This window comes from Tamandua tetradactyla, chromosome 7 (genome assembly GCF_023851605.1).
Source record: "Tamandua tetradactyla isolate mTamTet1 chromosome 7, mTamTet1.pri, whole genome shotgun sequence".
In the NCBI taxonomy this organism is placed as follows: Eukaryota; Metazoa; Chordata; class Mammalia; order Pilosa; family Myrmecophagidae; genus Tamandua; species Tamandua tetradactyla.
In genome coordinates, this window is record NC_135333.1 from 28,022,529 (window position 1) to 28,049,425 (window position 26,897).

The 26,897-nt window shown below is 40.3% G+C and overlaps 1 protein-coding gene across 14 annotated transcripts; it reads left to right on the forward strand.

Moving 5' to 3' along the window:
- On the forward strand, window positions 1–26,434 carry LOC143690913 (apolipoprotein L6-like). 14 transcript variants are annotated; one of them, XM_077168678.1, is made up of 7 exons: window positions 2–301; window positions 3,573–3,620; window positions 6,698–6,743; window positions 8,306–8,429; window positions 11,529–12,342; window positions 12,808–12,940; window positions 22,744–24,807. In XM_077168678.1, exons 4-7 carry the CDS (start codon window positions 8,341–8,343, stop codon window positions 22,797–22,799), a joined length of 1,092 nt encoding a protein of 363 aa, XP_077024793.1. In that variant the 5' UTR covers window positions 2–301; window positions 3,573–3,620; window positions 6,698–6,743; window positions 8,306–8,340; the 3' UTR covers window positions 22,800–24,807. The 14 variants fall into 14 exon arrangements, with proteins under 14 accessions (XP_077024789.1, XP_077024793.1, XP_077024796.1 ...); XM_077168681.1 differs by having other exon boundaries at window positions 2–286; XM_077168674.1 differs by lacking the exons at window positions 3,573–3,620; window positions 6,698–6,743 and adding an exon at window positions 603–672 and having other exon boundaries at window positions 1–286.
- Window positions 26,435–26,897: the final 463 nt, after the last annotated feature.

Below are 26,897 nucleotides of genomic sequence, written 5' to 3' on the forward strand. Positions count from 1 at the left end.
AGTGTGAGCCATTTCTCAGCAAACAGATGCTTTCTGGGAAGAGTTCCAGTGGGGAGTTTCCGCAGCTCTTCAGCGGAGCCCAGTCATTCGTGCAATCAAGCCCTGCCCAGAGCCAGCCTCCAGAGCCTCGGGCTGCTCCCGGATTCCTGATACTGCCTGAGACACGGCACTTCGCAGCTGTTCCACTGTAGCCCGGACACTCCTGGCCTGGCCTGGTCAGAGGCCCTGGAGAAGCGAGGCTAGAAGCTGCTGACTTCCTGTCCTCAGGCCAGTCCTCCAGGGAGAGGTTCGCTGAGGGGAGGTGGGTCAGCAGGAGGGAGGGTGGGAGGCAGGCTGCATCTGCGCTCCCTGAAGGGGTTAGCTACAAAGCCTCTTGGTGCAGGAAAAACAGCTTTTGTCAGGGCAACGGGGGTTCAAATCCCTTGTCCAGGCAGATACTAACTTGGTGGGTTTGAGAGGCTCAGCTTCTTTCCATGCCAAATCAGGACAGGGAATTCTCCTTCATGGGGCTGTTTGAAGTTTAAGTGAAAACATGCTGAAGAGTGTGGAATGACATCTTCTCCTCTCTTGGCTGGGGGCACCGACACCCCTGACTGATGTAGGAGACGGCACTGGCCTTGATGGGCATTGTTTAGGAGTGATATCGTCTCAGAAAAAAAAAAAAGATGCTGGGTGAGTTGTCTTGAAACTGTAAAGCAAACTGGTGAGTTTTGCTAGCTTGTCAGTTTATCTGGAGTAGTTTGAAGTGGGGGAGGGGTGTTGGTGATAAAGTTTAGGGGGATCACCTCAAAGCTCTATTTTTAGAGTAGCAGGCTTTTCTTACTTAGAGTGTAAGTTAAGGGAGTTGGTATTCCCAGGGAGATGCTGCTGGAGAATATGGTAGAGTTAGAGGCTCTCCAAGCAATTAAAGAAAGATTGTTATGGATAGTGTCTAAACTCTCAAATCCTCTCCCATCGTCATCGCACTCACTTGTGCGTGGGTGTAGTTCTATGCGGTGTTATCACGTGTGTAAATTTGTGTGAGCACAACTGCAATCAAGTTCCATAATCTTTGCTCCCTTTTCATAAACACGTGGCCACTTCCCTTGCCTACTGTGGTTTTCGCCTCTTTTTAGTTTCAACTTTTCTCTTTTAGATGTATCTCTTGTAAGAAGTGTAGAGTTGAGTTTTGCTTTCTCACCCAGTTTGAGTCTTTTCTTTTGAACAGAGTATTTTTATCCCATTTCCAATAGGGACAAATGCTTAAACTATCGACCCTTAACATTTTCTGAGGCAGGCATTTTCCCACCCTATTTTACAGACAAGGAAAGGGAGTCTTAAGGCAGTGAATTAATTTTCTTGAACTCACAAAACTGATAAGTGGCGGGACAGGCTTGAATTCAGTTAACCCTGTTCTCTCTATGCTCATTATTAGTCTGTTTGTTTCTCTGGGTGGGGGAGATAACATCTCTTCCTAGCCAGGATATCCTGTCCCTCTGGTTGTGGGAAACAGCAGGGACAAACCCTTTTGAATGTTGAAAGATCTCAAATCTGCGAAAGTATGCTTTCCTCCAGGCCAGCCATTTCATTGGAGGGTAAAACAGATCCGGTGATGCCTTGTTTGTAAGAGAAAGATGGGAAACAAAATGACCCAGAAATACAGAGATACACAAATATGGGTCAGTGGTCCTCAGGCTTTCTTTCACTTGGCTTCCAAAATGTCACCTTCAGTTGGTTCTCCTCAAATGTCACTTCACTTCTCCTTCTCTGTCTCTTGCTGTTTTTTCCTCTTCCTGAACCACACTGTATTAGTCAACGTTCTCTAGAGAAACAGAATCGACAGAAGAAATCTGTAAATATGAGATTGATAAGAATCTTACACAACCATGGGAATGCAAGAGTCCCAAAACCCATGGGCCAGGCTGCAAGACTGGCAACTCCCGTGAAGGGTTTCAATGAGCTCCACAGGAGAGGCTCACTGGCTGAAGAAGCAGTGAAAACTCTCTCTTCTCCCTTATATGTTTTTAGCAGATCAGATCAACTCCAACCAATTGGATTATATCATTTGCGGGAGACATGCCCTTAGTTAATCGTAGATTTAATCAACCACGGATACTTTCAACTGACTGATAATTTGATAAACCAGCCTTTTGGTTTACCAAAGAGCCATGAAATGTCCTTGGAGGAATGGTTAGGCCAGAGCTTGCCTGGCCAGACAATTGGGCACCATCACCTGGCCAAGTTGATGTCAGAACCTAACCATCGCACTCACTTTGCCTCTATGTTACTCTCTCCCTGGGGTTCTCATCCCATCTGTGGGCTTTAATTAGTTTCCACACTGATGCTTCCATGAACTCTAGACTCACATGTCCACTGCTTACTCAGTATCTCATGAATGTTTAACAAGCCCCTCAAACGTAACATGACCTAAACTGAACTCTGTGGCTCCCCATCCAGCCTGCCCCCCAAAACCTCAGCCTTTCCCAGCTTCATCAATGGCTTCTTCATTGTAATGGTTGCTCAGGCTCCAGAGCTTGAAGACATCCTTGATTCTGCTCTCCTATGTCCCTCAGCCACTGGTAAGTCCTGATTGCTTCCCAAAAATCCAGTCACTTTTCACCACCGCTACTGCTGCCAGCCTGGTGCAGGTTATCACCCCTTGCCCCAACTACTGCAATCACTTCCTAAGTGATCTACTTGCTTCCTGTCTTGCAAGCTTATGGTTTATAAAAATAAAATACAAGTTAAAGCAGAGTCACTACTGGCTCTTAGGTGCCTGAATGTGTATTAGAAGATGCCCACTTCCCTTATGCCCCTCAAGTAGATCCGGTAGATGGCACCTTTGTCCAATCAATCAACCAACCAATGTTCTCTTTTCTCCAGATAGACACATGGCCTCTCCTTCCTTGGCCATGGCCCCCCAGGTCTCACTGCTTGTCAAGGGGAGGATTTCAGCCCCACCAGAACCCTCAGCTAGAGTCTGGGGGGTCCCTCTAATGAAATCAGTATGTCCTGGGGAATAGAATGTGTACACAGGTTCTTTATAAGAGGTTGTCTTGTCCTGCAAAAGCAATCTTTGAAAGAATTTTCTAATCCTTGATTCGATTATCTCCATGGAGATTCTGACACACCCAGTTGTGGGTATTATGGGTCTTGATTAGCTTACTGGAAAAGAGGAAGCATTTTAGAGAGAGCCACACAGGAGACCCATGAGAGCCATGAGAACCACAAGAGCCCACACAGCCAGAGACCTTTGGAGATAAAAAAAAAGGAAAAGAACCCTAGGGGAACTTCATGAAACAAAAAGCCTGGAGAAAAAGCTAGTAGACATCGCTGTCTTTGTCATTTGCCTTTCCAGTTGAGAGCCTTCTTGAACCAAGATATCTTTCCCTGGATGCCTTAGATTGGACATTTATATAGCCTTGTTTTCATGTGGACATTTCACAGTCTTGGAACTGTAAGCTAGCAGAACTTATTAAATTCCCCATTTTAACGGCCATTCCATTTCTGATATATCATATTCAAACAGCTAGCAAACCAAAACGGTGGAATTGCCAGGTCAGGTGGTGATTTTATGTTTTAACTTTCTGCAGAACCATCACACTGTTTTCCACTGCAGCTACACCATCCCCACCGACAAGGTATGAGGGTTACTATTTTTCCATTTTTTAAATAACTATCCTAGTAAGTATGAAGTGGAATCCCATTGTAGTTTTAATTTGCATTTCTCTAATGACAAATAACGTTGACCATTTTTTCAAATACTTACTGGCCATCTGAATATCTTTTTTGGAAAAATGTCTATCCAAATTCTTGACCCATTTTAGTTAGGTTGTATGTCTTTTTTTGTTGTTATTATTGATTTGTAGGATATCTTTATATATTCTGGATATTAAACTCTTTTCAGATATATGGTTTCCAACTATTTTCTCCCATTCTGTAGGTTTTCACTTTTTTGAAAATATCCCTTAATGCACAAAATTTTTAATTTTGATGAAGTCCATTTTGTCTATTTTTTCTTTTGTTGTTCTGTACTTTTGGTGTAAAATCCAAAAGTCCATTGCTTATGACACAGTCTTGAGGATATTTCTGTAGGTTTTTTTTGTAAGATTTAATAATATCAGCTCTTATATTTTGATCATTGGTCCATTTTGAATTAATTTTTGTATATGGTGAAAGGTAGGGGTACACATTCATTCTTTTGCATGTGGATTTCTAGTTGTCCCAGAACCATTTGTTGAAAAATCTATTATTACCCCCCATTGAATGGCACCTTGTGGGAAACCAACAAGCCATAGATGTGTTGATTTATCTCTGTACTATTGAGAATATAACTCTGTATACCTATCCTTATGCCTGTGCCACATTGTTTTAATAATTGTAGCTTTGTAGTAAGTTTTGAAATAAAAAGGTGTGAGTCCTCCAACTTTGTTCTTCTTTATCAAGATTGTTTAGTCTATTTGGGGATCCTTGCAATTCCATATGAATTTGAGGATCAGCATTTCCATTTTTGGTAGAAAAAAAGACTTGTGGAATTTTTATAGGGATTGCATTAACTTTGGAGATTGATTTAAGCAGTATTTATATGTTGACAATATTAAGTCTTCCAATCCATGAACATGGGATGTCTTTCCATTTATTTAGGTTTCCTTTAATTTCTTTCAACTATAAAACATAATAATGTTTTATAGTTTTCAGCATATGAAGTCTTTAACCTCCTTGATTCAATTTATTCTTAAGTGTTTTATTCTTTTAGATGCTATTCTGATTTGCTAGCTGCCGTAATGTGATACACCAGATCTGGAATGACTTTTTTAAAAGGGAAATTTAATAATTACAGGTTTCACTTTTAAAGCCGTGAAAATGTCACAATGAAAACAAGTCTATAAAGATGTCCAAATTATGGCATCAACAAGAGGTTACCTTCACTCAAGAAAGGCCAATAAAGTTCAGGGTTTCTCTCTCAATTGGAAAGTCACATGGTGAGCATGGCGATGACTGTTAGCTTTCTCTCCAGGCTTCTTGTTTCATGAACCTCCCCAGAAGCGTTCATCTCCAGAGGTCTCTGGCTGCATGGGCTCTCTCATCTCTCATGGATCTCATGCTCTCACGTGGCTCTCTCCAAAATGCTTCTTCTTTTGAAAGATTCCAGTAAACTAATCAAGATGCTCCACCTGGAATGGGTGGAGTCACATCTCCAATCAAAGGTGAATACCCACAGTTGGGCATTTCACATCTCCATGGAGATAATCTAATCAAGTTTCAAACCTACAGTGCTGAATAGGGATTAAAAGAAACAGCTGCCTCCACGAAAAGGATTAGGATTAAAACATGGCTTTCAAACCAGCATAGATGGTATTGTAAATGGAAGTGTTTTCTTGATTTCCTTTTCAGATTGGTCATTAATGGTATATAGAAACCCAATTGACTTCTGCATATTTATCTTGTATCCTGAAACTTTGCTGAATTAATTTATTTGTCCTAGAAACTTTCTTGTGGATTCTTTGGGATTTTCTATATATATAGGATCATGTTATCTGCAAATAGGGATAATTTGATTCCTTCCTTTCTAATCTGAATGTCTTTCATTTCTTTTTCTTGCCTGATTGCTCCAGCTAGATCTTCCTGTACAATGTTGAATAATAGTGGTGATGGGGGCATTTCTGTCTTATTCCCAGTTTTAAGGGGGAAGCTTTCAGTCTTTCAACATTGGGTATTATATTTGCTGTAGGTTTTTCATAAATGTTTTTTATCATGCTGAGACTGTCCCCTTCTGTTACTAGTTTTCTAAGAGTTTTTATCATGAAAATATTTTGGATTTTGTCAAATGTTCTTTTACACATCAATTGAGGTGATCAAGTGGTTTTTTCTTTCCTATTAATGAATTGATTGATTTTATAATGTTGAACCATCCTTGCATTCATGGAACAAACCCCACTTGGTCATGGTGTATAATCCTTTTATTATACTTTAGATTCAGTTCCCATTATTTTGTTGGGGATTTTTGCATCTATATGCAGAAAGGATATTGGCATCTAATTTTCTTTTCTTGTGCTGTCTTTATCTGGCTTAGGTATCTGGGTAATGCAGGCCTCATTTAATAAGTTAGAAAGTAATCCCTCTTCTTATTTTTTATGGAAGTGTTTGAGAAGTATTGGTGTTAAATGTTCTTTAAATGCTTAGTAGAATTCAGCAGTGAAACTATCTGGTCCTGAACTTTCCTTTTGGGGGGAATTTTAAACTACTGATTCAATCTGTTTGCTTGTTTCATTTGTCTATTGTTTTCTTTTGTTACTTGTGCTTTGGGTGTAAAGTTTAGGAAGCTTCCTCCTATTACTAGCTCTTGAAGATGTTTCCCTACATTTTCTTCTAGAAGCTTTATGGTGCTAGTTCTTATATTTAGGTGTTTGATCCACTTTGAGTTGATTTTTGTATAAGGTGGAAAGTAAGGGCCCTCTTTCATTCTTTTGACTATTGATATCCAGTTCTCCCATGACCATTTATTGAAAAGACTATTTTGTCCTAGTTAAGGGGATTTGGGGGCCTTGTTGAAAATCAATCAACTGTAGATTTGATGGTCTATTTTGATCCTCTCAATTCGATTCCATTGGTCAATACTTCTGTCTTTGTGCCTGTACCATGCTGTTTTGACCACTGTGGCTTTATAATAAGTTTCAAAATCAGTGTTAATCCTCCCACTTTCTTCTTTTTTTCTTAGGATTCTTTTAGCTATTTGAGGTCTCTTTCCCTTCCAGATTAATTTGGTAAGTAGCTTTTCCAAGTCTTCAAAGTAGGTTGTTGGAATTTTGATTAGTACTAATCAAATTTGGTAGAATTGACATCTTAACTATATTTAACCTTCCTATCCATGAACAGAGAATGTCTTTCCACCTATTTAGATATTCTTTGATTTGTTTTAGCAATGTTATGTAGTTTTCTGTGTACAGGTCCTTTATGTCCCTAGTTAAGTTCATTCCTAGGTACTTGATTATTTCAGTTGCTATTTTGAATGGAATTTTTTTTCCTAATTGACTCCTCAGTTAGGTCATTGTTTCTGTATAGAAACATTATTGATTTTTGCACATTAATTTTTATGTCTCACCACCTTGCTGAATTTGTTTATTAGCTCAAGTAACTTTGCTGTATATTACTCAGGATTGTTCCATGTATAATATCATGTCATCTGCAAATAATGAAAGTTTTACTTCTTCCTTTCCAATCTGGATGCCTTTTATTTCTTTGTCCTGCCTGATTGCTCTAGCTAGAACTTCTAGTACAATGTGGGATAATGGTTGTGACAGAGGACATCCTTGTCTCATTCCTGATCTTAGGGGGAAAATTTTAGTCACTCTCCATTGACTATGACACTGGCTATCAGTTTATCATATATGCCCCTTATCATATTAAGGAAGTTACCTCTGATTCTTACCTTTTAAAGTGTTTTTATCAGGAAAGGATGTTGAATTTTGTCAAATGCTTTTTCAGCATCAATGGAGATGATCGTGAGGTTTTTCCCTTTCAATTTGTTAATGTGCTGTTTTACATTAATTGGTTTTCTTGTGTTGAACTATCCTTGCATTCCTGATATAAACCCCACTTGGTCGTGGTGTATAATTCTTTTAATGTGTTGCTGGATTCAATTTGCTAGTATTTTGTTGAGACTTTTTGCATCTATGTTCATTAGGCAGAATGGCATGTAGTTTTCTTTTCTTATACAATCTGCTTACTTGTTATAGGTTTGTTGAAATTTTCTATTTGTTTTTGTGTCAGATTAGGTAATTTGTATTATTTCAATGAATTTGTTCATTACATCCAGGTTTTTCCAATTTTTTTACATATAATTTTTCTTAGCAGCCTCTAATAATCTTTTTTATTTCTATATGATCAGTAGTAATATCCCCACTTTAATTCCTGGTTTTAGTTATTTTGTTCTTTCTCTATTTTTTTTTTTGCCAGTCTGGCTAAAGGTTTATCAATTTTAACCACTACAGGGAGAGTGAAATTCACTGTTATTTATCACAATTTACCAGCCTTTCCCTCCAGTTCTTCCCTGAATATTGCAGAGAGTTCTGAAACTGTTGATTCATACTGTTCCTGCCAGATTAATAGTTGTTTTTGGTGGGGGTCTGAATTTCTGGAGCTTCCTGCTCTGTCATCTTCCCACAATCCCCTCAAAAAATTAAATACAATGGTTTATAAGTATTAAGTCCATTTTGAGTACTTCATTGCTATTTTGATCCTAGCATGGTCTAAAATCCTTCCACACTTGAATTTCATCAGGTTTGATGTTATGTCCAGTAACCTTGTTTTGCATATTCTTTTCCAGAAAAATCAACTCACAGGAACAACTCTAATTTCACTATGGACAAAATGAGCATGGCTTTGGTGCCCCAGAGTCAGCTGGACAATCAAGAAGGGGAAGAATGGATGGATCATATTGACTCAGACTGGTAAACCAAAGACCTTGCATCTTTGGGGAATGGGCTAATTCTGTTGAAATGCTATAAGCATCCTCATGATATAGAATAAATGTGTTCAAATAACATTAGCTATAAAAGGGGCCCTGTTTTCCCACTGATCTCCATTGTGCATATGAAGATATGTGCCTGAAAAAATTTCACGTCTAAAATAAATAAATATTTTTTATTTGCAGAAGACATGATCCTTTATTTAGAAATTCCATAAAAATTACAACAAGATACTTGAGCTTATAAAACGTTCAGGAAATTGGCAGGATATATTATCTACATGCACAAATTCTATGATGTTTTATAAACTGGTAATGAGCTATCTTGGAAGGTAGTTGTGCTAATTTGAATCTGTGTGAACTCTAGAAAAGCCATGACCTTTACTCCTCATTCAGTATTGCTAACTTGGAGGTAGCAAAATAAGAACGAGTTTTTATTGTTCCCACGTAAACGTGACTCACCGGATTGTGGATATTAACTTTTGATTAGAGGGAAATATGACTCCACCCATTCCAGGTGGGTATTGATTAGTTTAGAGGAATCCTTTAAAAGAGAAAGCATTTTGGAGGGAGTCCCCCCCTTTTTTTTATTAATTAATTAAAAAAAATTAACTAACACAACATTTAGAAATCATTCCATTCTACATATGCAATCAGTAATTCTTAATTAGATTTATGATCTAATTAAGAATTATATAGATGTATGTAATACATAGATGTATGATCATCATTTCTTAGTACATTTGCATCGATTTAGAAAAAGAAATAGCAAGACAACAGAAAAAGAAATAAAATGATAATATAGAGAAAGAAATAAAAAGAAAAAGTACAAAAAATATATATATATAAAAAAAACTATAGCTCAGATGCAGCTTCATTCAGTGTTTTAACATAATTACATTACAATTAGGTAGTATTGTGCTGTCCATTTTTGAGTTTTTGTCTAGTCCTGTTGCACAGTCTGTATCCCTTCAGCTCCAATTACCCATTATCTTACCCTATTTCTAACTCCTGATGGTTAAAATAAATATTTTTGAGAGTAAGTTAAGAGTTATTCAGGCATATGACATTGGGCAATAGGATTTCAGGAGCCAAAATTGCCCCTAACTGTAGGACCGCATATCTGTTAGTTCCATGAATTAATAGGAATTTAGTCTTTTGGGCTCATATATTGTTAAAGAGTTCATGAATTTAAGTCCATTTATCAGTTCATTATTAGATTCAGCATCTCAAGCTTCTAGCACATTGTGGGCAATCAACAAATATTTGCTAACTGAGTGAATTAAGTAAACTATACTTGTACTGTCTCATAGAACTTGATTGCAATATTATGCCAGTAGGTACTGCTGCCCATACAGCAGATATGTCTGTATTTAAAGATTTGGTTTAATTAAGAAACACATGAAGCCAAGCTTTTGTCAGATATTAACCATGTTAAAAAAACAAAATTTTGTAGTTAATGCAAGTGGTGTTGTCAATATTTGCAGCTGCATGCCTAGTCACTGCTTCTCTTTGTCCCTTCACTACTTGCCCATTGGGGTGGGCAAGATTGTGACACCTGTAAAGGTTGTGACTCCTCAACAGGGACACCCTCCTTGCATTCTTCCCACCCTTTGCCCACTGGAAACCCCTGGGGACCTCTTGCTCTGTGAATTGATTGACTGATAATTGGGCTTAAGATCATTAATTCATTAAACTAAACTATTTCCTTGGTAGTATTTTTGATATATACCTTTTTTCATTGAGTAATTGTGTGTGTGTGTGTGCGCACATGTAAAGAGAGAGGGGTTGATTAAAGAATAATGATATAGGGCAGTGCAACGGTAGCTCAGTGGTAGAATTTTTGCCTGCCATGCCAGAGACCCAGATTCGATCCCTGGAGTCTGCTCATGCCAAACAAACAAAAAAAAGAATAATGATATACTTCTGTGAGAAATTCTTGACATCAACAGATAGATGAGAGAGGAAAGAATAGCAGAAAGAACCGAATGTCTTGGAGCTCTGGACCCCCAAAGCTCTATCTCTTCCTCATTTATTCTTTTGGGCAAGTCCCCTTTCCTCTCTGAGCCCCAGTTCCCTCTGAAAATTAAAGGAGGTGGCTTAGATCCTCTCCAGGGTTTTGTTCTATCTCTGACAGTCTCCTTTGGGCCAGGAAACTTGTCCTCTCCAGGCCTCCTCAGCAACCCCTAGAGGGAAAGCATTGGTGAGACTAAGCGCTGGGGCAGTACCAGTACCAGAAACAGTGGGCTTTGCCCTTACCTCTGCTTCTTTCCCTGGGACTGCTCTCCCGCGAAGGCCAAGCACAGCTGGGCCTGCAAAGATCTTCTTCCTGTGAGGTGTTAGGGAAAGAGGGACCTGAGTGCATTTGTCTTTTACTTCTTCCAGGACGAAGCTGTCCCATCTGCTTTGAAAGGGTCAGTTAAACTGGCTGAGCATCATGGAGAACATTCAGAACATAAGTAATTTGTCTTGGCCCTCTCTATGGGACAGCTCCTGTAGAAGCAAAGGCACACCAATACTAGTCAAATTCCAGGTCAACAAAGGGAAGGATGCATTGTGTGATATGGCCTGTTCCTCCCTCTGGTTCACCTCTACAAATGGAGGACTCCCAACTCCCCACCCAACACCTGACTTTTCTCTTTCTCCAACTTGCCCATGTCTTTCCCTCCATTAATCCTAAGTTTCCTTATTTTGACTAGGTTTTTGCATTTCTTAATTGCCCCTCCCAGGTGGTAGTTGTTCAGTTTCTCTGTACGAGTCTGAAAACATGCCTTGGAACTAGACTCCCTTCCCTGTCTCTGTGGCCAAGGCTGAGGTTCTCCCATTTGTCCATCCAGATGCCCCCTCTCGTCTCTCCTGTTCATGTGGTTTTTAACAAAGGCTGAGTTTCCCAGGGGCACTTGGATTTTTCATGATCACAGCAGGGGCAGTGGAGGTGTTAGGGAGATGCAGGATTCAAAGTCGGCATTGGCAAGAACTTCTAAGCAAAACCATGTGCCCGACCAAGAATCTGGCTTTCCCTTCTGGGGTGGGTTGTGGGGGTGGACTGACTGAAGCAAATCTTTATCTGACTCCTCCACAGGGATGAGGATGACGATCTTTCATGTGAAGATGTGGATTTACAAGAGGGGATTCTGACAGCTAAAGAAAGAATATTCTTGGAAGTCTTTCCCTTCTTAAAATTGGAGCTACAAGAGGCCATCAGGGATCTCCATGATGACGCGAACGGCTTCGATGAAGTCCGCCAAGTGTTCACCAAGACCCACATGGTGACTGGCTCCATGGGTGTCTTCTCTGGAGTCCTGGGCATCATGGGTTTATCCCTGACTCCGGCAATGGTCGTAGGAAGCCTGGGGCTCTCCACTGCTATTCAAGGTTTGGGGGCCATCACTGAGGTCACCATCACCAGCTTTCTGGAATATTCTCAAGATGAAAGAGCCAGAACTAGGCTCAGTCGCCTAGCGCGCATTCACGACCGGCTCAACCAAGAGGCCAAGAAGAAGAGGGCCAAGGAGGTAGACTTAGCCGTAGACACCGGCAGAACTGCTTATAACTGCGGAGACAGAGTCATTAACATGAACAGAAACATCTCTGCCTTTCTGGTGGACAGCACCCCCCCTTCCTTGACTGCTGCTGCCAAGCGTTTCCTGAACACTGGCCAGGTCTCAGCCGGAAGGATGAAGCAGATGAGAAAGTTCTTTGATGGCACCGTACTGGTGATGACCAAAAGTGTGCACATACTGAAGACTATCTCCTCTCTCGGCACTGTCTTGAATAACTGGAAGCAACTGAAAGAAGGAGGGAAGTCAAGGCATGCAGAGAGGCTGAGGGCCCAGGCTCGCCAGATGGAAAGGTGGCTGATGGTATTCACCCAGTGCTATGAGAGCCTGCAGCAGGTACTTCCCTCTTGGGGGGTGGGTGGGGGGCAGGGGGCAGGGAGAGAGGAAGAGGCTTTAACTGGGGCTTACAGGAACCAAGGTCTACCAAAAAGGCGTTAAAGGAGTTAAGGGGTGTGAGTTTTGCAAGGCTGTTCCTGAGGACGTGGGACACAAAGTGGCCACTGGAGATCCAAACGGGATCAAGTACACTTTGGAGGCAGACCTGCCCATGCCTTGTGTTGCTGCCTGGATGCTCCTTGAGGTCCAAGCACTGGGAAAAGGGCCCTCCCAGTTTTTCAGAAGAGGATACTGAGCCCCACGGAAGTTATGCAACTGACTGAGTTCTGGCAGCTAGTTGGTGGTCAACTCAGGATTATAAGCCCCAGAGGTCTGACTTCAGAGCCTGGGCGGCCATCTCCTCTGTCATGCTGCCTCTCAGACCTCTGTGGCTTCACTGGGATGGGTGATTTTGTTTCCTTACAGAAACTCTTGCAAGAAAGAATGGCCTGTGAGTCATCCTTGGAGGGAGCCTTGGAGAACCTGTCCCTGCCCACAGCCAGGCCAGGGGAAGCAGGCACTGAGATAACAGGAGAGCCAGAGGACACGCTGAGCCCAGGTACTTCTGAGCAGAAGGAACGGGGCCAGGGTAAGGGTGGGCAAGGCAAGCAGAGGAGGAGATCTATACTAAGTGCAGACAATATTCTCTTTTACATTTTGGACTCACCTTTCTGTTGCCTCCCCCAGCCTGGCAGTAATGGATAGCTAAGATCCTGGACTTACACACAAAAGAATGTCACTGGAACCTGCTCAACCAGATTCCTGCAGACCGGGAGCCCCTTTGCTTCCTCCTACCACTTTCTTAGACCCAGAAGGAACTCCCTGGCTGTCCAGTTCACCTGCCTAAAAATTTTGTTTTTCCTCTTATAATGCTTTAGCTGCTATTTTTAAAATAGTGTGTACACATTAAAAACAATTTCTGAAAATTCAGGACAAGAAAGATTAAGGGCAAGAAATAGTGCATGGAACCAGGGCAAGGACGGTTGACATTTGGGCGGATCTGCTCTCTGGGCCTTCCTTGTGTGGAGAGCGGAATTGCTGGTTTCGCAGGTTGTCCCGACACTGTGTCCTACAACCCTCCCAGAGTGCCCTGGAAAAGATCTACCTTTCTGCAATCCACTGAGCCTTCTTTTTCCTATAACTCCTAATTCCTTCACTTTCTTACAGATACATAACTTTCTATCCTGCACTTTTCAAGTAATAGTACTTTCTACCATGCAGTGCTTTATTCTGTTTTTATAGACCTTGTTTCTCTAGATTACAAAGTGTTCTTCTATGTGTGTAATCTTCTACTCGGCCTATACTAGTCATCACTCATTCATTCCGCTTTAAGTGTCCCCAAACAGCTCAAACTGTCTTAAGTAGCAACAGTAATGTATTGGCTCTTGTACTTAAACTATTTAGGGGCACACGCATGCACAGATAATTCAGTGGTAGAATGCTCACCTTCCATGCCAGAGTCCTGGCTTCGATTCCCAACCATGCACCCCAACTCTGCCCTTCTGCCACCCCCCCCCCCCCAAAAAAAAATTTAGGAACACACGTGTCAGTATGCAGAGGATGATGTGGTTGGGTTTCTGGCTTTCCATTTCTCAGGCTTTGGCTAAATGCAGGCAAGATGGTGCCAGCGGCTCCAGAGGCATTTCCAAGGCATTTCCTCAGGGCTCCCACGTGGGAAGTGGGGCCCAAAGTGGGACAATGGGAGGTTTTTCCTGAACTTGATCCAAGTCAAAGACCAGACTCTGGTCGGTCAGGACTGGGTTGCATGCCTTTGCCAGTGGGGTGGGCTTTTGGGAACCCCATGGCTGAGTCGCCGTCAGGAAACAGAAGGGAGAAAGAAGAGAAAAGATGAAAAAGCAACAAACGCTCTGCTCTTTCTCTGTCCATTTTTGTGAATATTTAAATTATTTCAATTGTTGTATTATGCGTGGTGGTAAAATGAAGATCTGGATGATAAAAGCTTTTCTAGTGGTATGAGGATTCTTTTGAGAAAAGAATAAACCAGGATACCTAAGATAAAGTAGAAGGAGGAGTTTTTCTCCCAACACATTATAGTAGTAACATCTGCCGCAGGGAATTTGGAAAAGATTTTTTAAAGTGCAAGGGAAAGATAGCTGCTAATGACGTTTTGCAGCCGGGTATGTCAGTCTTTGCTTTATGCCTCTTATGGCCTGGGGATTTGAAATAGTTGCAGTTTTGCCACCCACGCTGTTTTGTTTCCTGCTTCTGTTGCTCTCATTTCTTTGTTCTTATGATTTTTAATAATTTCTTGTTTTAAATTATTTTTCATAAGCATAATTGGAAACAGCTTTTTCTGCATTTAACATTGCTTTCTTAGTGTGTAAGTATCCTAAACGTAATCAACAATAATACAATAAAAGATATTTACTAAGTTTGGGGCTTTGTTTGCTTTGTAGAATGGCTGCAAGGAAAAAAAAAAAGAGAGAAAATGAATCAGAGAACTGGGATTTGAGCCTCATCTTTGCCACTTATTTGCCAAGTCCCCTTGGGCCAGGATTGTCAGTTCAGTGCCCCATTCATGGAACAGCAGTCAGGGCGAAAAATCCCCTTGAAAGAGATCTATATCATTACTAAAGTTCTCCAGATAATATCAAGAGGCAGGAGAAGTTCATTCCTCCCTCTTCACCTCTCTTTCACTCTCAAACTCTCTTCCATGCAGGGCAGAAGCTCCCGAACAGACTTTTCCTCTCCCACCTCTCTCTGGCCCCTTAAAACTCTTCTGAGTCAGCCCAAGCAGCTCTTCTCCCCTTGACCCCAAGGGACTCCTTCTATTACGTTCTAAGTCTCTGAAGCATCCCTCCTACTGCACCTGGAATTCTGGGGAACAAATGCCTTCACTGCCTTAAATCTCCCCACTAGGTAAATCTTTGCACTCCCCCGCCCACAGGATCCTATCAACTATCCATTCCACTCAGGGGCAGCCAGCCCTTTCTCCTCCTCTTCCTGCTGGGTTGAGGGGACACAGGTTCCTCCACCACCCACAGTCAAACCAGGAGGAGACCTGTCAGCTCTGAGATGCCATCCTCTCCCATTCTGTCTCTGGGTTTTAGCAAGGTGAGGAAGATGGTAACTGTGCCATGTTCACACCCTCATGGGGACCATCAGCCAAAGACATGCTCCTTGGAACCACAACCAAGATAAGTAGGAATAAGGCTTTCCCCAAAGTGCTGGATCTTCCAAAGTGGCGGGTGAATTTGACCCACTTACACCAAGACCTGCAACCGCAGCCAACAGAGAGTCCACCCATCCCGGCAGTTCTGTCCATGCCCCACCCTCCCGTACTGGAGAAGGGAGAAGAGGCTGGTCAGGTTTGAGGAACCTCCCTTACCTAGATCCATCAAGCCTTTTACTAGCAGGGCACGGCCTCAAGGAGCCCCGGCATGCCTTCACACACCTGCTGGCTCCCCCAGGTCCACCCTCACCAATTCTGGGGTTGAGGTGGCCATTGCTTTTGTGATGAAATGCAAGCTGTTAGCCATAAATCACACTCATCTGGGTCTAAAAATCTAAAAACCAAAGGGCCATGGGGTACTAGTGGAGGTACAATATTGCAATCAAAAAAGTAGCTATTTGGGAGTCAGTTGTATTTGATAGCAACATGAACCCTTTTTTGGCCACTCAAACCAGTGAAAATGGTTCAGGGCAAGGGAAGGGTAGTGTTTTCGTTTCCTAGGCTGCTTGAAGCAGATAGCATGAAATGGGTTGGCTTAAACAATGGGACTGTATCTGCTTACAGTTTGAGGCTGAAAAAAAATGTCCAAATAAAGGCATCATCAAGGCTGTGCAAACAATGAAGCAGTCATTTGCTGAGAGTCTCTGTTGTGCCTAACCAACATACAGCAACTTGCTGCACAGCTACTGAGACAAGAAGTAAATGTTCTTCAAATGGGTGATTAGGTGTAACAGTGTGAGATTTCACTCCCACCTCCACCTGTACCATGCATTCTGGTTATGAGGTTTTTAAGATATTTATCACATTTGGTGAGATAATAACCCAACCACCCAGGACATTTCTCTTAGATAGTGCCATAAATGAACATTCGATAATCATTGCTTCATTCTATCAAGCTAGTTGCTTTTAAATAATAGAACAACTGGTGATATCAATAAAAATCATGAATATAAGTTCATGCTATACTCTCTGTTCTAGTTTGCTAGCTGCTAGAATGCAATATACCAGAATTGGAATGGCTTTTAAAAAAGAGAATTTAATGCGTTTCAAGCTTACATTTCTAAGGCCGAGAAAATGTCCCAATTAAAATAAATCTATAGAAATGTCTGATCTGAGGCATCCAGGAAGAGATACCTTGGTTCAAGAAGGCTGATGAAGTTTGGGGTTTCTTTCTCAAGTGGAAAGGCACATGGCAAACACGGCCAGGATTTCTTTCTCATCTGTAAAGGCACATGGCAAACACGGTGTCATCTGCTAGCTTTCTCTCCTGGCTTCCTGTTTCATGAAGCAACCCGGGAGGCATTTTCCTTGTTCATCTCCAAAGGCTGCTGGCTTGTGGACTCTCTGCTTCTCATGGTTATGTTGTTCTGCTCTCTCAGAACCTCTTGCTTTCTTCATAATGTTTTCTCTTTTATAGGATTCCAGTAAACTAATCAAGACCTACCTGGAATGGGTGGAGACTCGTCTCCACCTAATCCAGTTTAGTAACCACTCTTGATTGAGTCACATCTCCGGGGAGATGATCTAATTAAAATTTCAAACATACAGTACTGAATAGGGATTAGAAGAAATGGCTGCTTTTTACAAAATGGGATTAGGATTAAAACATGGCTTTTCTAGGATACATACATCCTTTCAAACCGGCACACTCTCTTTGCTACAAAATGAGTTTCTAAGTCAGAGGAGATGATGTTTTAGACACCATGGTATGTTAGTCCAAGAACCAATATTAATAGACGTTTGCCCAGAGAAGGAAAGTTTGTAGTTAGAATTTGTGTCTATCCTTGTTAGAATAAAGTGTCAATCTCTATGGATTGAGGGGTGCAATGAAATCAGCCTTTTAAGAGTTAGCTGACTCCCCCTGGAATGGTGGTTTAGTTTCCTAGACTGCATAAAGCAGATGCTATAAACTCCCATTGTTCAGCTTGAACAATGGGAGTTTATTTACTTACAGTTAGAGTTTGAGGAAATGTCCCAATAATTGAGACATCATCAAGGCAATGCTTTCTTCCCAACAACCACTGCCAGTGATCTTTGGTTCCCCTGCCACAAGGCAAAGTACATGGCCGCATCTGCTGGTCTCTCTCTTCCAGGTTTTGTTCAATGTCCCGCTTTCGTGGCTTTTTCTTTCTCTCCCTGAATTCGCTCTGACTGTAAAGGGCTCCAGCGAGAGGATTAAGTCCCATCCTGAATGAGGTGTGTCACGGGACCATAGTTTCTTGGTCCCACCTTAGCTGAAGAAGTCTCGTCAAAAGGTCCTACTTACAATGGGTTCACACCCACAGGAATAGATTAGATTTAAGAACCTGTCTTTCTGGGGTACAGACAGCTTCAGACCACCACAGGCTTATATTCTTACATCAAGTTACAACCAACCTAGACAAAATGGCATGGGACACTAGGCCACCTCCCTCAGATAGGCCAGGCCATGTCCAGTGGGGTAGCTGCTTGCCACATGCAGCTATTGAGCACTTGAAATGTAACTAGTCCAAACTGAGATGTGCTGTGAGTGGAAAATACACACTGAATTTAAAAGATGGAGGGTGAAATTATTATTATTTTAATAATAATTTTAATTAGTTACATGTCAAAATGACAACATTTTGGCCGTATTGGATTAGATCAAATATATCATTAAAATTAACCTCATCCATTTAATTTTTAATGTGACTATAGAAAATTTATAATATATAATCTTATAATTTATAATTATAGAGTTATAAATGTTCTATATAATTATATAATTAATATTTTATATATTATATATAAATATATATTATATATAAATAATATATAATATAATGCATTAATGTATAAATATAATATATTTATATAGAAAATATATTATATATTTTATATTAATATTAATTATATAATATATAATTATATATTTTCTAGCCATTAAAATTATATAATATAATTTTATTATATATTTTATATAATTTTATATAACATATAAAATGTGGCTAGCATCATAGTTCTGATGGGCAGTACTGATTTAAGACAATAAAATAAGAAAAGGTGAAGAGAAATTGAATAATAAACTGAGGTCTGAAGGGACTAATAAATAGCACCCTTGTGTCTCATTCCACCATTCGAGTTCAGAACCACTGAAGAGATACACCAAAAGTTAGGCAGATGGAGGTGGAACTATCAATTTTATTAAAGTTGTTGGAGGAAGTGGCTTTGAGTTGGTTGATCAAACTGGCCTCATTCCTGAATATAGGTGGTTTTACTCACCCGGACACAGGCAGTACTGGACAGCCTCAGGCCTGCCCTGAAAGCTAAGGAGGATGGTATAATGAGTGCTCTTGGCAGGCTGGCAGATCCCAAACCAATGCCAGTTCCTTCCTGCCAACTGGCCCACCATGTAATTCAACCTTCTTTGGAGTTGGCCAACAAGAGTATTGAGAAAGGGCAGGAGTGTCCGTTTGATGGAATTCCTCCACATGGACGCAGAAAGAGGGAAGAATAAGTGACCCTCTCTACCACTTCCTGGCTTTCTCTTAATTAAGTACTGGGCTTTACTATTAAGTCCACAATCAACCAGGCATGTGGCAATCAGCCTTCTCTCAGGACAACCCTGCTCTCACCTTTATCAGGTGATCTCACTCCAGATCAACGACTGCAACAATTAGAATCTTCCTGGGTCTACTCTTGGGCAGTGTGGAGATTCTGAAATCTCTACACACCAAGAGATTCTGAAATGGGTTAGAACCATACTAATTCATGCCAAGGTCTAGCAATAACCAGATTGAGATTTCATTTCCTTTTCCCATTTCTTATCTCCAATAATATCAAGCTAATACAGCTCTTCAGAGGTTTTGCAACAAGATCAAGATTCAGCATGAAGATATCCTACTAGGAAAAGGGTAATGTAAGAAGCCCCATCTTGAATATAAGTTGCCTTCTGTTGTGAATTACCTAGGGATAAATATTAAAGTCTAAAAGTCAATCTCTTTGCAAATGAAAGTTTAAAGGAATTAGTCTGAAATCAAAAGTCCAAAGAAGTAAAAATCCTTTAAAGTTCACAAGAATCAAAGTCTAAAATCAAATACTCTTCTAAAGCCCAATGCAAATTTTTAAGTAAAAATTACCATTCTTTCTGTCTTATTTTGTCCTATTTCAGCCGATGGGACTTTTTTTAGGAATAATTTCAAGCATACAGAAGAGTTTAAGAATAGAACAAGAAACAAGAATAGCACAGTGAACTTCTACTGACCTTCACCCAAATTCACATCCATTAGCATCTTGTCACTGTGCCAGTTATCAATACTCTGTCTCTCAGCTCCAAATCAATCCTTCAGAGCCCTCCTTGACACCCTCTTAACGTTCCTTCTTTGCTGGCTGGCCCCATGTTAAACTATTAGTAGAGGGTCTGCTGTAGCAGGAAGAGGCTTCCCTGCCTAGTTCTGATGTGGCTTCCTTTCCTTGTACCTGTGGAGATCAGCCATTAGGTGAGGCTATGGCAGTCATCTGCAAGTTCAACTTCTGGAGGCGATTTCCTGATGAAACCCATGGGTGCCCCCGCCGGCTTCCCAAAGGAAGCTTTCCCTGAAGGCAACTTCTTGGCAAATTCTAACCACACCAATTCCCGGCAAGTTCAACCATTCTGCATGCAGGTAACTTCCTGGGCAGTTCAACAGCACCTCCCTCCCAACACACACACACACACACACACACACACACACACACACACACACACACCACTAACTTCCCCTGGTGCTTTGGTGGGTGGGTTCCTGATTGCCATTCTCCGTGACTTCTCTGCTGGACTCCAATCCCACCTTCTCCAATGTAGTCTGTATTTGACTCTTGGCTGGGGAGGTGGGACTCTCCCAAATGTGTTCCTTCTTGTATTCTTTAGAGTTCTCTTAACTACTTAGTAGCCAGTCTTCTGTTACTAGTTAATAATTCTTCCCATTAAATCTCTCCTGTTAAAATTACTGGATGCTTTCTATCTCTTCTCTGATACAGCCACATTTCTTTTCTCTTGTTCTCTCATCTATATAATTATTACATTCAGTTCAAGTTAGTGAGAGGCCACATCTGAACAATAAAAGATGTTCTCTGGGGATGACTCTTAGGCATAATTTTAATTAGGCTTAGCCTATCCTTTGCAGGAATAAGTTTCTTGGGGGTGAACCCCAAGATCTAGGACTCAGACTATTGAATTTGTTGTCCCCACTGCTTGCAAGAATACTAGGAATTTTCCAAAAGGGAAAGTTGAATATTTCTTCTTTCTCCCCAGTCTCCCAAGGGGATTTTGCAAATACTTTTTCATTCTCTGTACAGATTACTCTGGGATATATCAGGACATCACACTAACCTGGAAAAATGAACAAATTTTCATGCCCTATTCCATGTTCTTTCTGTTCATTTTAAACAGTTTTATTTATACATCATACAACCCAACCTAAGTAAATAGACATGTCTTTGCCACCATAATCTATATGAAGACATTTCCTTTCCTTCTGCAAAGACTCCGAACCCCTCCCCCAGGACCCCAATTGTTGACATTTAGTTTTGACATAATGGATAGGCAGCTTTTGAATGTTCTAGAACTTGAGTAGCATTTCTTTCTTCTTTACACTTTTCTGCAACATGGGATATGCTGTTCAAACTATTCCTACTTTCTTTGATTTCCTAAGCAAATTTGATTCCTAGAGATTGAGACGAGGTCTTTTAAATTTAGGTTTGCAATATGTTTATTTGTTTCTGCAGCTCAAACCAAGATAAATAGGATATTCTCTTTGTAAATCAAGACTCAATTCTTTTTTTTTTCCTTATTAATAAAATCTACCACCCTTCTCCAGGGGAAACTACAGTTTGGGTATCTGGAATCTAAAACCAAGGGAGAGTTTATGCAATTAATACTTCAACACGTGCAGGGAGGCACACCTTGGAATCTAGAGACAAGTCAAAGGAATTCAGGGTTGGTCCGTCCATAGTTTCTTGGTCCTGAAAGTGCATCAAAGCCATGTATCAACAAAAATGGAACAGAATTTTGGGTGGCTGAATTAATTTTCACATATTTATACAGCCTCCCAGGCCTGGCACTAACACTTTAGAGGTGGTTGCTCCTACACACTTCCCTACAGCAAGCATGGAACCCAACTGAAACTGCACTTTAAGGGTGCTGAGCCCAGCTCTAGGTGACAAATTCAGTAAAAGGAGGAAAAAGACTTAGCCCCTAGCCCCATCTACTAATGCCTAAAAGACCTGTAAACAGAATTTCTCACTCTTGTAATTGAGGGATTGCATCAGCTGCACGTGCTTAGCAAGGCCAATGTCATAGGCATCAACTCAGATCAATTTCTGTTTTAAAAAATAAAAATCAAAGTTTGGCTCTATATAAAACAAGCCACCAGGGAGAACAGGGCCACCCAGCTCAGGGACCTGCCAAATTCATAGCCCCCTGTGACTTATATAAACCAAAGCCAAAGAGCTGCATCAAGTCTCAGACAACACAATGTTCATGCATTATTTTTGCCCCTGAAACTATTTTCTTTATCATCTTCTTAAAATTCCTGAATCTAATACAAAAACCTGAAGGTAGATATAAGAGTTGGGCAGGTAATGGAGAATATTATTGGCAGAGATGTGAAAAAACTGAAATATAGACTGTAAGCCTTATATCAATGTTAAAGTTCTTGAACTTGATAACTGCCCTTAAAGTGGTTATATAAGTGAGTATCCTTGTTCTTAGGAAATATGCATGGAAGCATTAAGTGTTCAAGGAGCATAATGTATATACTCTCAAATGTTTAGAAAATAGATAAATGGATGGATAGATAGATAGATAGAATGACACAACAAATGTGGCAAAATGTTAAAAGTTGATGGATCTGGATATCAGGGTGGAGGGTATATTGGAGTTATCTTATGGGTTTTTTTATGGTTATTCTGTAAATTTGAAATTACTTCAAAATTAACAGTTTAATTACAAACAGGCATTAGGCAGATAAATATAAAAATAGCTTAATTACTGATAAAGCTGTTGGAGACTGAGGAGGGCTTGTGTTTCGCCCCAAGATAGGGCTGGCGTTCTGTCCCAGGAGCAAGCATGCTGAACAACTGCAGCACTCCCAGCCCCTTGCCCCTTGGAACTTGTTTCTGTAGTGTCTCTGCACTTGGAGGGGTGGAATGAAATCTGTTCTTTCTTGTAGGCAGGCAGATACCAAGGAGAGTTGAGATGAAACGACTGAGCTATGAGTTGAGATGAAATAAGGTTCCTCGCCACGAAGAAAGGAAAGGTGGAGACTCAGTGTTTCCCACTACATCCTACAATGAGAAAACCTGTTATCCACCCATAAATTTGTTCCTGAATGAGCAGGGAACGGATTTTTCACATGCTCATGGAACATTTGTGTGCCTGTTTGAATCTGTGTTGGACCCCAGAAAGCCATGTTCTTTAATCCTCATTCATTAGTGCTGGATGGCATCTTTTTTATTGTTTTCATGGAGATGTGACCCACCCAGTTGTGAGTGGGACCTTTTGATTAGGTGGTTTCCATGGAGATGTGTCTCCACCCATTCAAAATGGGTTGCTTACTAGAGTCTTTTATGAGGGAACCATTTTGGAAAAAGCTTTAGAGCTGACACAGCCAGAGACCTTTGGAAATGCAGAAGGAAAACATCCCCAGGGAAGTCTTAAGAAACGAAGAGAGAAATCTAGCAGATGTTACCCTGTGCCTTCCCAGCTGAGAAAGGGGTCCATAACCCAAAGCCTAACAGATGACACCCACATGCCTTCCCAGTTGACAGAGGTGTTTCCGATAGCATCAGCGTTTTTTGAGTGAAGGTAACCTCTTACTAGTGCCTTAATTGGACATTTTCATGTCTTAGAACTGTAAACTTGCAATTTAATAAATTCCCTTTTTTAAAGCCATTACATTTCTGGTATATGGCATCCCAATAGCATTAACAAACTAAAACAATTTGTAAAAATATATCATTTAGTAATCTACAAAGAAAGCCACAATAACTTTCAAAAAATCAGAAATTATATAAGCCTACTTTTTTTTTGGTCCATGGTCCGGGAATCGAACCCAGGTCTCCTTCATGAAAAGCAGGCATTCTAACCACTGAACTACCCAACAAGTCTACCTTCTATGACTACATTGAAAATCGTAACTTTACAAATCAAGGATAATGACTTCTTATCTCTTATTCCTCATTTTAACTGAGTGTAAAAATTGAGGTGAACAGTTTAATGAATTTTTTACCAATCTAAAAGCCACAAAACTACCACTCGATTAAGATATGGACCCCAGACATCCCCCTTATTTTCCTTCCCAGTCGATGCCCACTGAATTAGTGTTCTATCACTGCCATAACTAATTACCACACATTTAGTGGCTTAAAACAGCACCACTTATTATCTCACAGTTCTGTAGGTCAGAAGTCCAGGCAGATCGATGTGATTCTCCACCTCAGTCTCACAACAAAGCCAAGATGTCAGCTGGACTGGCCTCTTATCTATTTGCTTCAGGAAAGAATCCACTTCCAGGCTTATTCAAGTTGTTAGTAGAATTAATTTCCTTCTCACGCTTTCCACATGGCTCCTTCTATCTTTGTGAGCCAGCAACTGGGGGTGTTCTTCTCATACTTTACATCTCTGACTTCCCCTTCTGCCATATCTCTTCTGTCACCAGCCAGAGAACTCTCCCAGCTTTACAGGCTCATCTGATTAGATTAGACCCACTGGGAAAATCCAGGATAATGTCCCTATCTTAAAGTCAACTGATAGCAAACTTAAGTACTTCTGCACAGTCCCTTTTACCATGTAGCATAACATATTCACAGTTTCAGGGGATTAAGATGGGACACCTTTGGGGTCCATTATTGTGCTTACCACACCCATGATTCTGATTTCTGGCTCCATTGATCAGCTTCCCCTGTTTTTGAACTTCATATAAATGGAGTCATATACCATATATTCTTTTGAACTCAAAAGTACGTCTCTGAGATCCATCTGTGTAGCTGCATGTAGCTATAGTTCATTACTTTTTACTGTAGTGAATATTCCACTATGTGAATATACCACGATGGGTCTACCCATTCAAATATTGGTGCACAAGTTTGGGGTTATTGTGAATAAAATTGTTTTGGACCTCTTTGTTAGTGCATATTTTTCTAGGTCTATTGTGCTGGTTTGAAAGGATTTTGTACCCTAGAAAAGCCAAGTTTTAATCCTGATCCATCGTGTAGAGGCAGCCATTTCTTTTAATGCCTATTCAACATTGTAGGTTGGAAACTTGATTAGATTATCTCCATGGAGACGCGACACACCTAATTGTGGGTATTAACCTTTGATTAGAGGGAGATGAGACTCCATTCATTCCAGGCGAGTCTTGATTAGTTTACTGGAATCCTTTTAAAGAGGAAACATTTTGGAAAGAGCAACAGAGCCATGAGAACTACCTGAGCTCACGCAGTCAGAGACCTTTGGAGATGAAGAAAGAAAACGTCCCTGGGGGAGCTTCATGAAACAAGAAACCTGGGCAGAAAGCTAGCAGATGTCACCATGTTCACCCTGTGCCTTTCCAGTTGAGAGAGAAACCCTGAACTTCATCAGCCTTTCCTGAATGAAGGTAACCTCTTGTTGGTGCCTTAATTTGAACATTTTTATAGATTTGCTTTAATTTGGACATTTTCACAGCCTTATTGCAACTTAATAAATTCTCCTTTTTGAAAGGCTCTCTGTTTCTGGTATATTACATTCTGGCAGCTTGCAAACTAAAAGACCTATATACTCACTTCTCTTGGATATATATACACAGGAGTGGAATTGCTGGGATATAAAGAATGCATATGTTTAGCACTAATAAATACATCCCGACAGTTGTCCAAAGTGGATATTAGATTTCATTCCTACCAGCAGTGTGAGTGTTCCGGCTGCTTTACATTCTCATCATCTCTTGGTATTGTCACTTTTTGTTGTTGTTGATTTTAAATTCAAACTTTTAGTCACGAGTCTTCAAATTTAAGGAAAATTACAACGTAAATAAGAAAATAGCATACTTATCTTCTGCAATTTATCAAAAAAGCATTTTAATGCAACTCCCACTAAAAAGTCATAGCAAGAAAAGATACTGCATGATTTTGGAAAGAGGAAAGGAACAAAAGTTATAGAAGCATTATGAATGCCAAATTATCACCAAATCATAGTAGGGGTGGTGGTCACGATACTGCTTCTTCACTTACACAGGGAACTTACAACATGATTGTTAATATTCAACACTTAAGGAAATATCTGGTATAGAGGATTACAGCCGATTCTCATTATTCACAGTAGTTAGATTCTATAAAGCTGCTGCAAAACTGAGTTAACGAATACGGAAACATTGCTCCCAGAGGAAATACGGGGTTTGGTTGCCGTGAATCTGTGGTCTCAACATTTTTGTGAACTGATCAAAATATAAGTTTGCTTAATTGTATTTCTGTTTAAAGACACCCTATTTAATATTCATTGTTGATTTATTTTTTTATTATTTTTTTATTTTTTTATTAACGGAAAGAAAAAAAAAGAAATTAACACAACATTTAGAAATCATACCATTCTACATATGCACTCAGTAATTCTTAACATCATCACATAGATGCATGATCATTGTTTCTTAGTACATTTGCATCGGTTTAGAGGAACTAGCAACACAACAGAAAAAGATATAAAATGCTAATATAAAGAAAAGAAATAAAAGTAGTAATAATAGTAAAAAACAACAACAAACAAACCAACAAGCAAACAAAAACAAAAAAAAACCCTATAGCTCAGATGCAGCTTCATTCAGTATTTTAACATGATTACTTTACAATTAGGTATTATTGTGCTGTCCATTTTTGAGTTTTTGTATCTAGTCCTGTTGCACAGTCTGTATCCCTTCAGCTTCAATTACCCATTGTCTTACCCTGTTTCTAACTCCTGCTGAACTCTGTTACCAATGACATATTTCAAGTTTATTCTCGAATGTCCGTTCACATCAGTGGGACCATACAGTATTTGTCCTTTAGTTTTTGGCTGGATTCACTCAGCATAATATTCTCTAGGTCCATCCATGTTATTACATGGTTCATAAGTTTATCTTGTCTTAAAGCTGCATAATATTCCATCGTATGTATATACCACAGTTTGTTTAGCCACTCTTCTGTTGATGGAGATTTTGGCTGTTTCCATCTCTTTGCAATTGTAAATAACGCTGCTATAAACATTGGTGTGCAAATGTCCGTTTGTGTCTTTGCCCTTAAGTCCTTTGAGTAGATACCTAGCAATGGTATTGCTGGGTCGTATGGCAATTCTATATTCAGCTTTTTGAGGAAC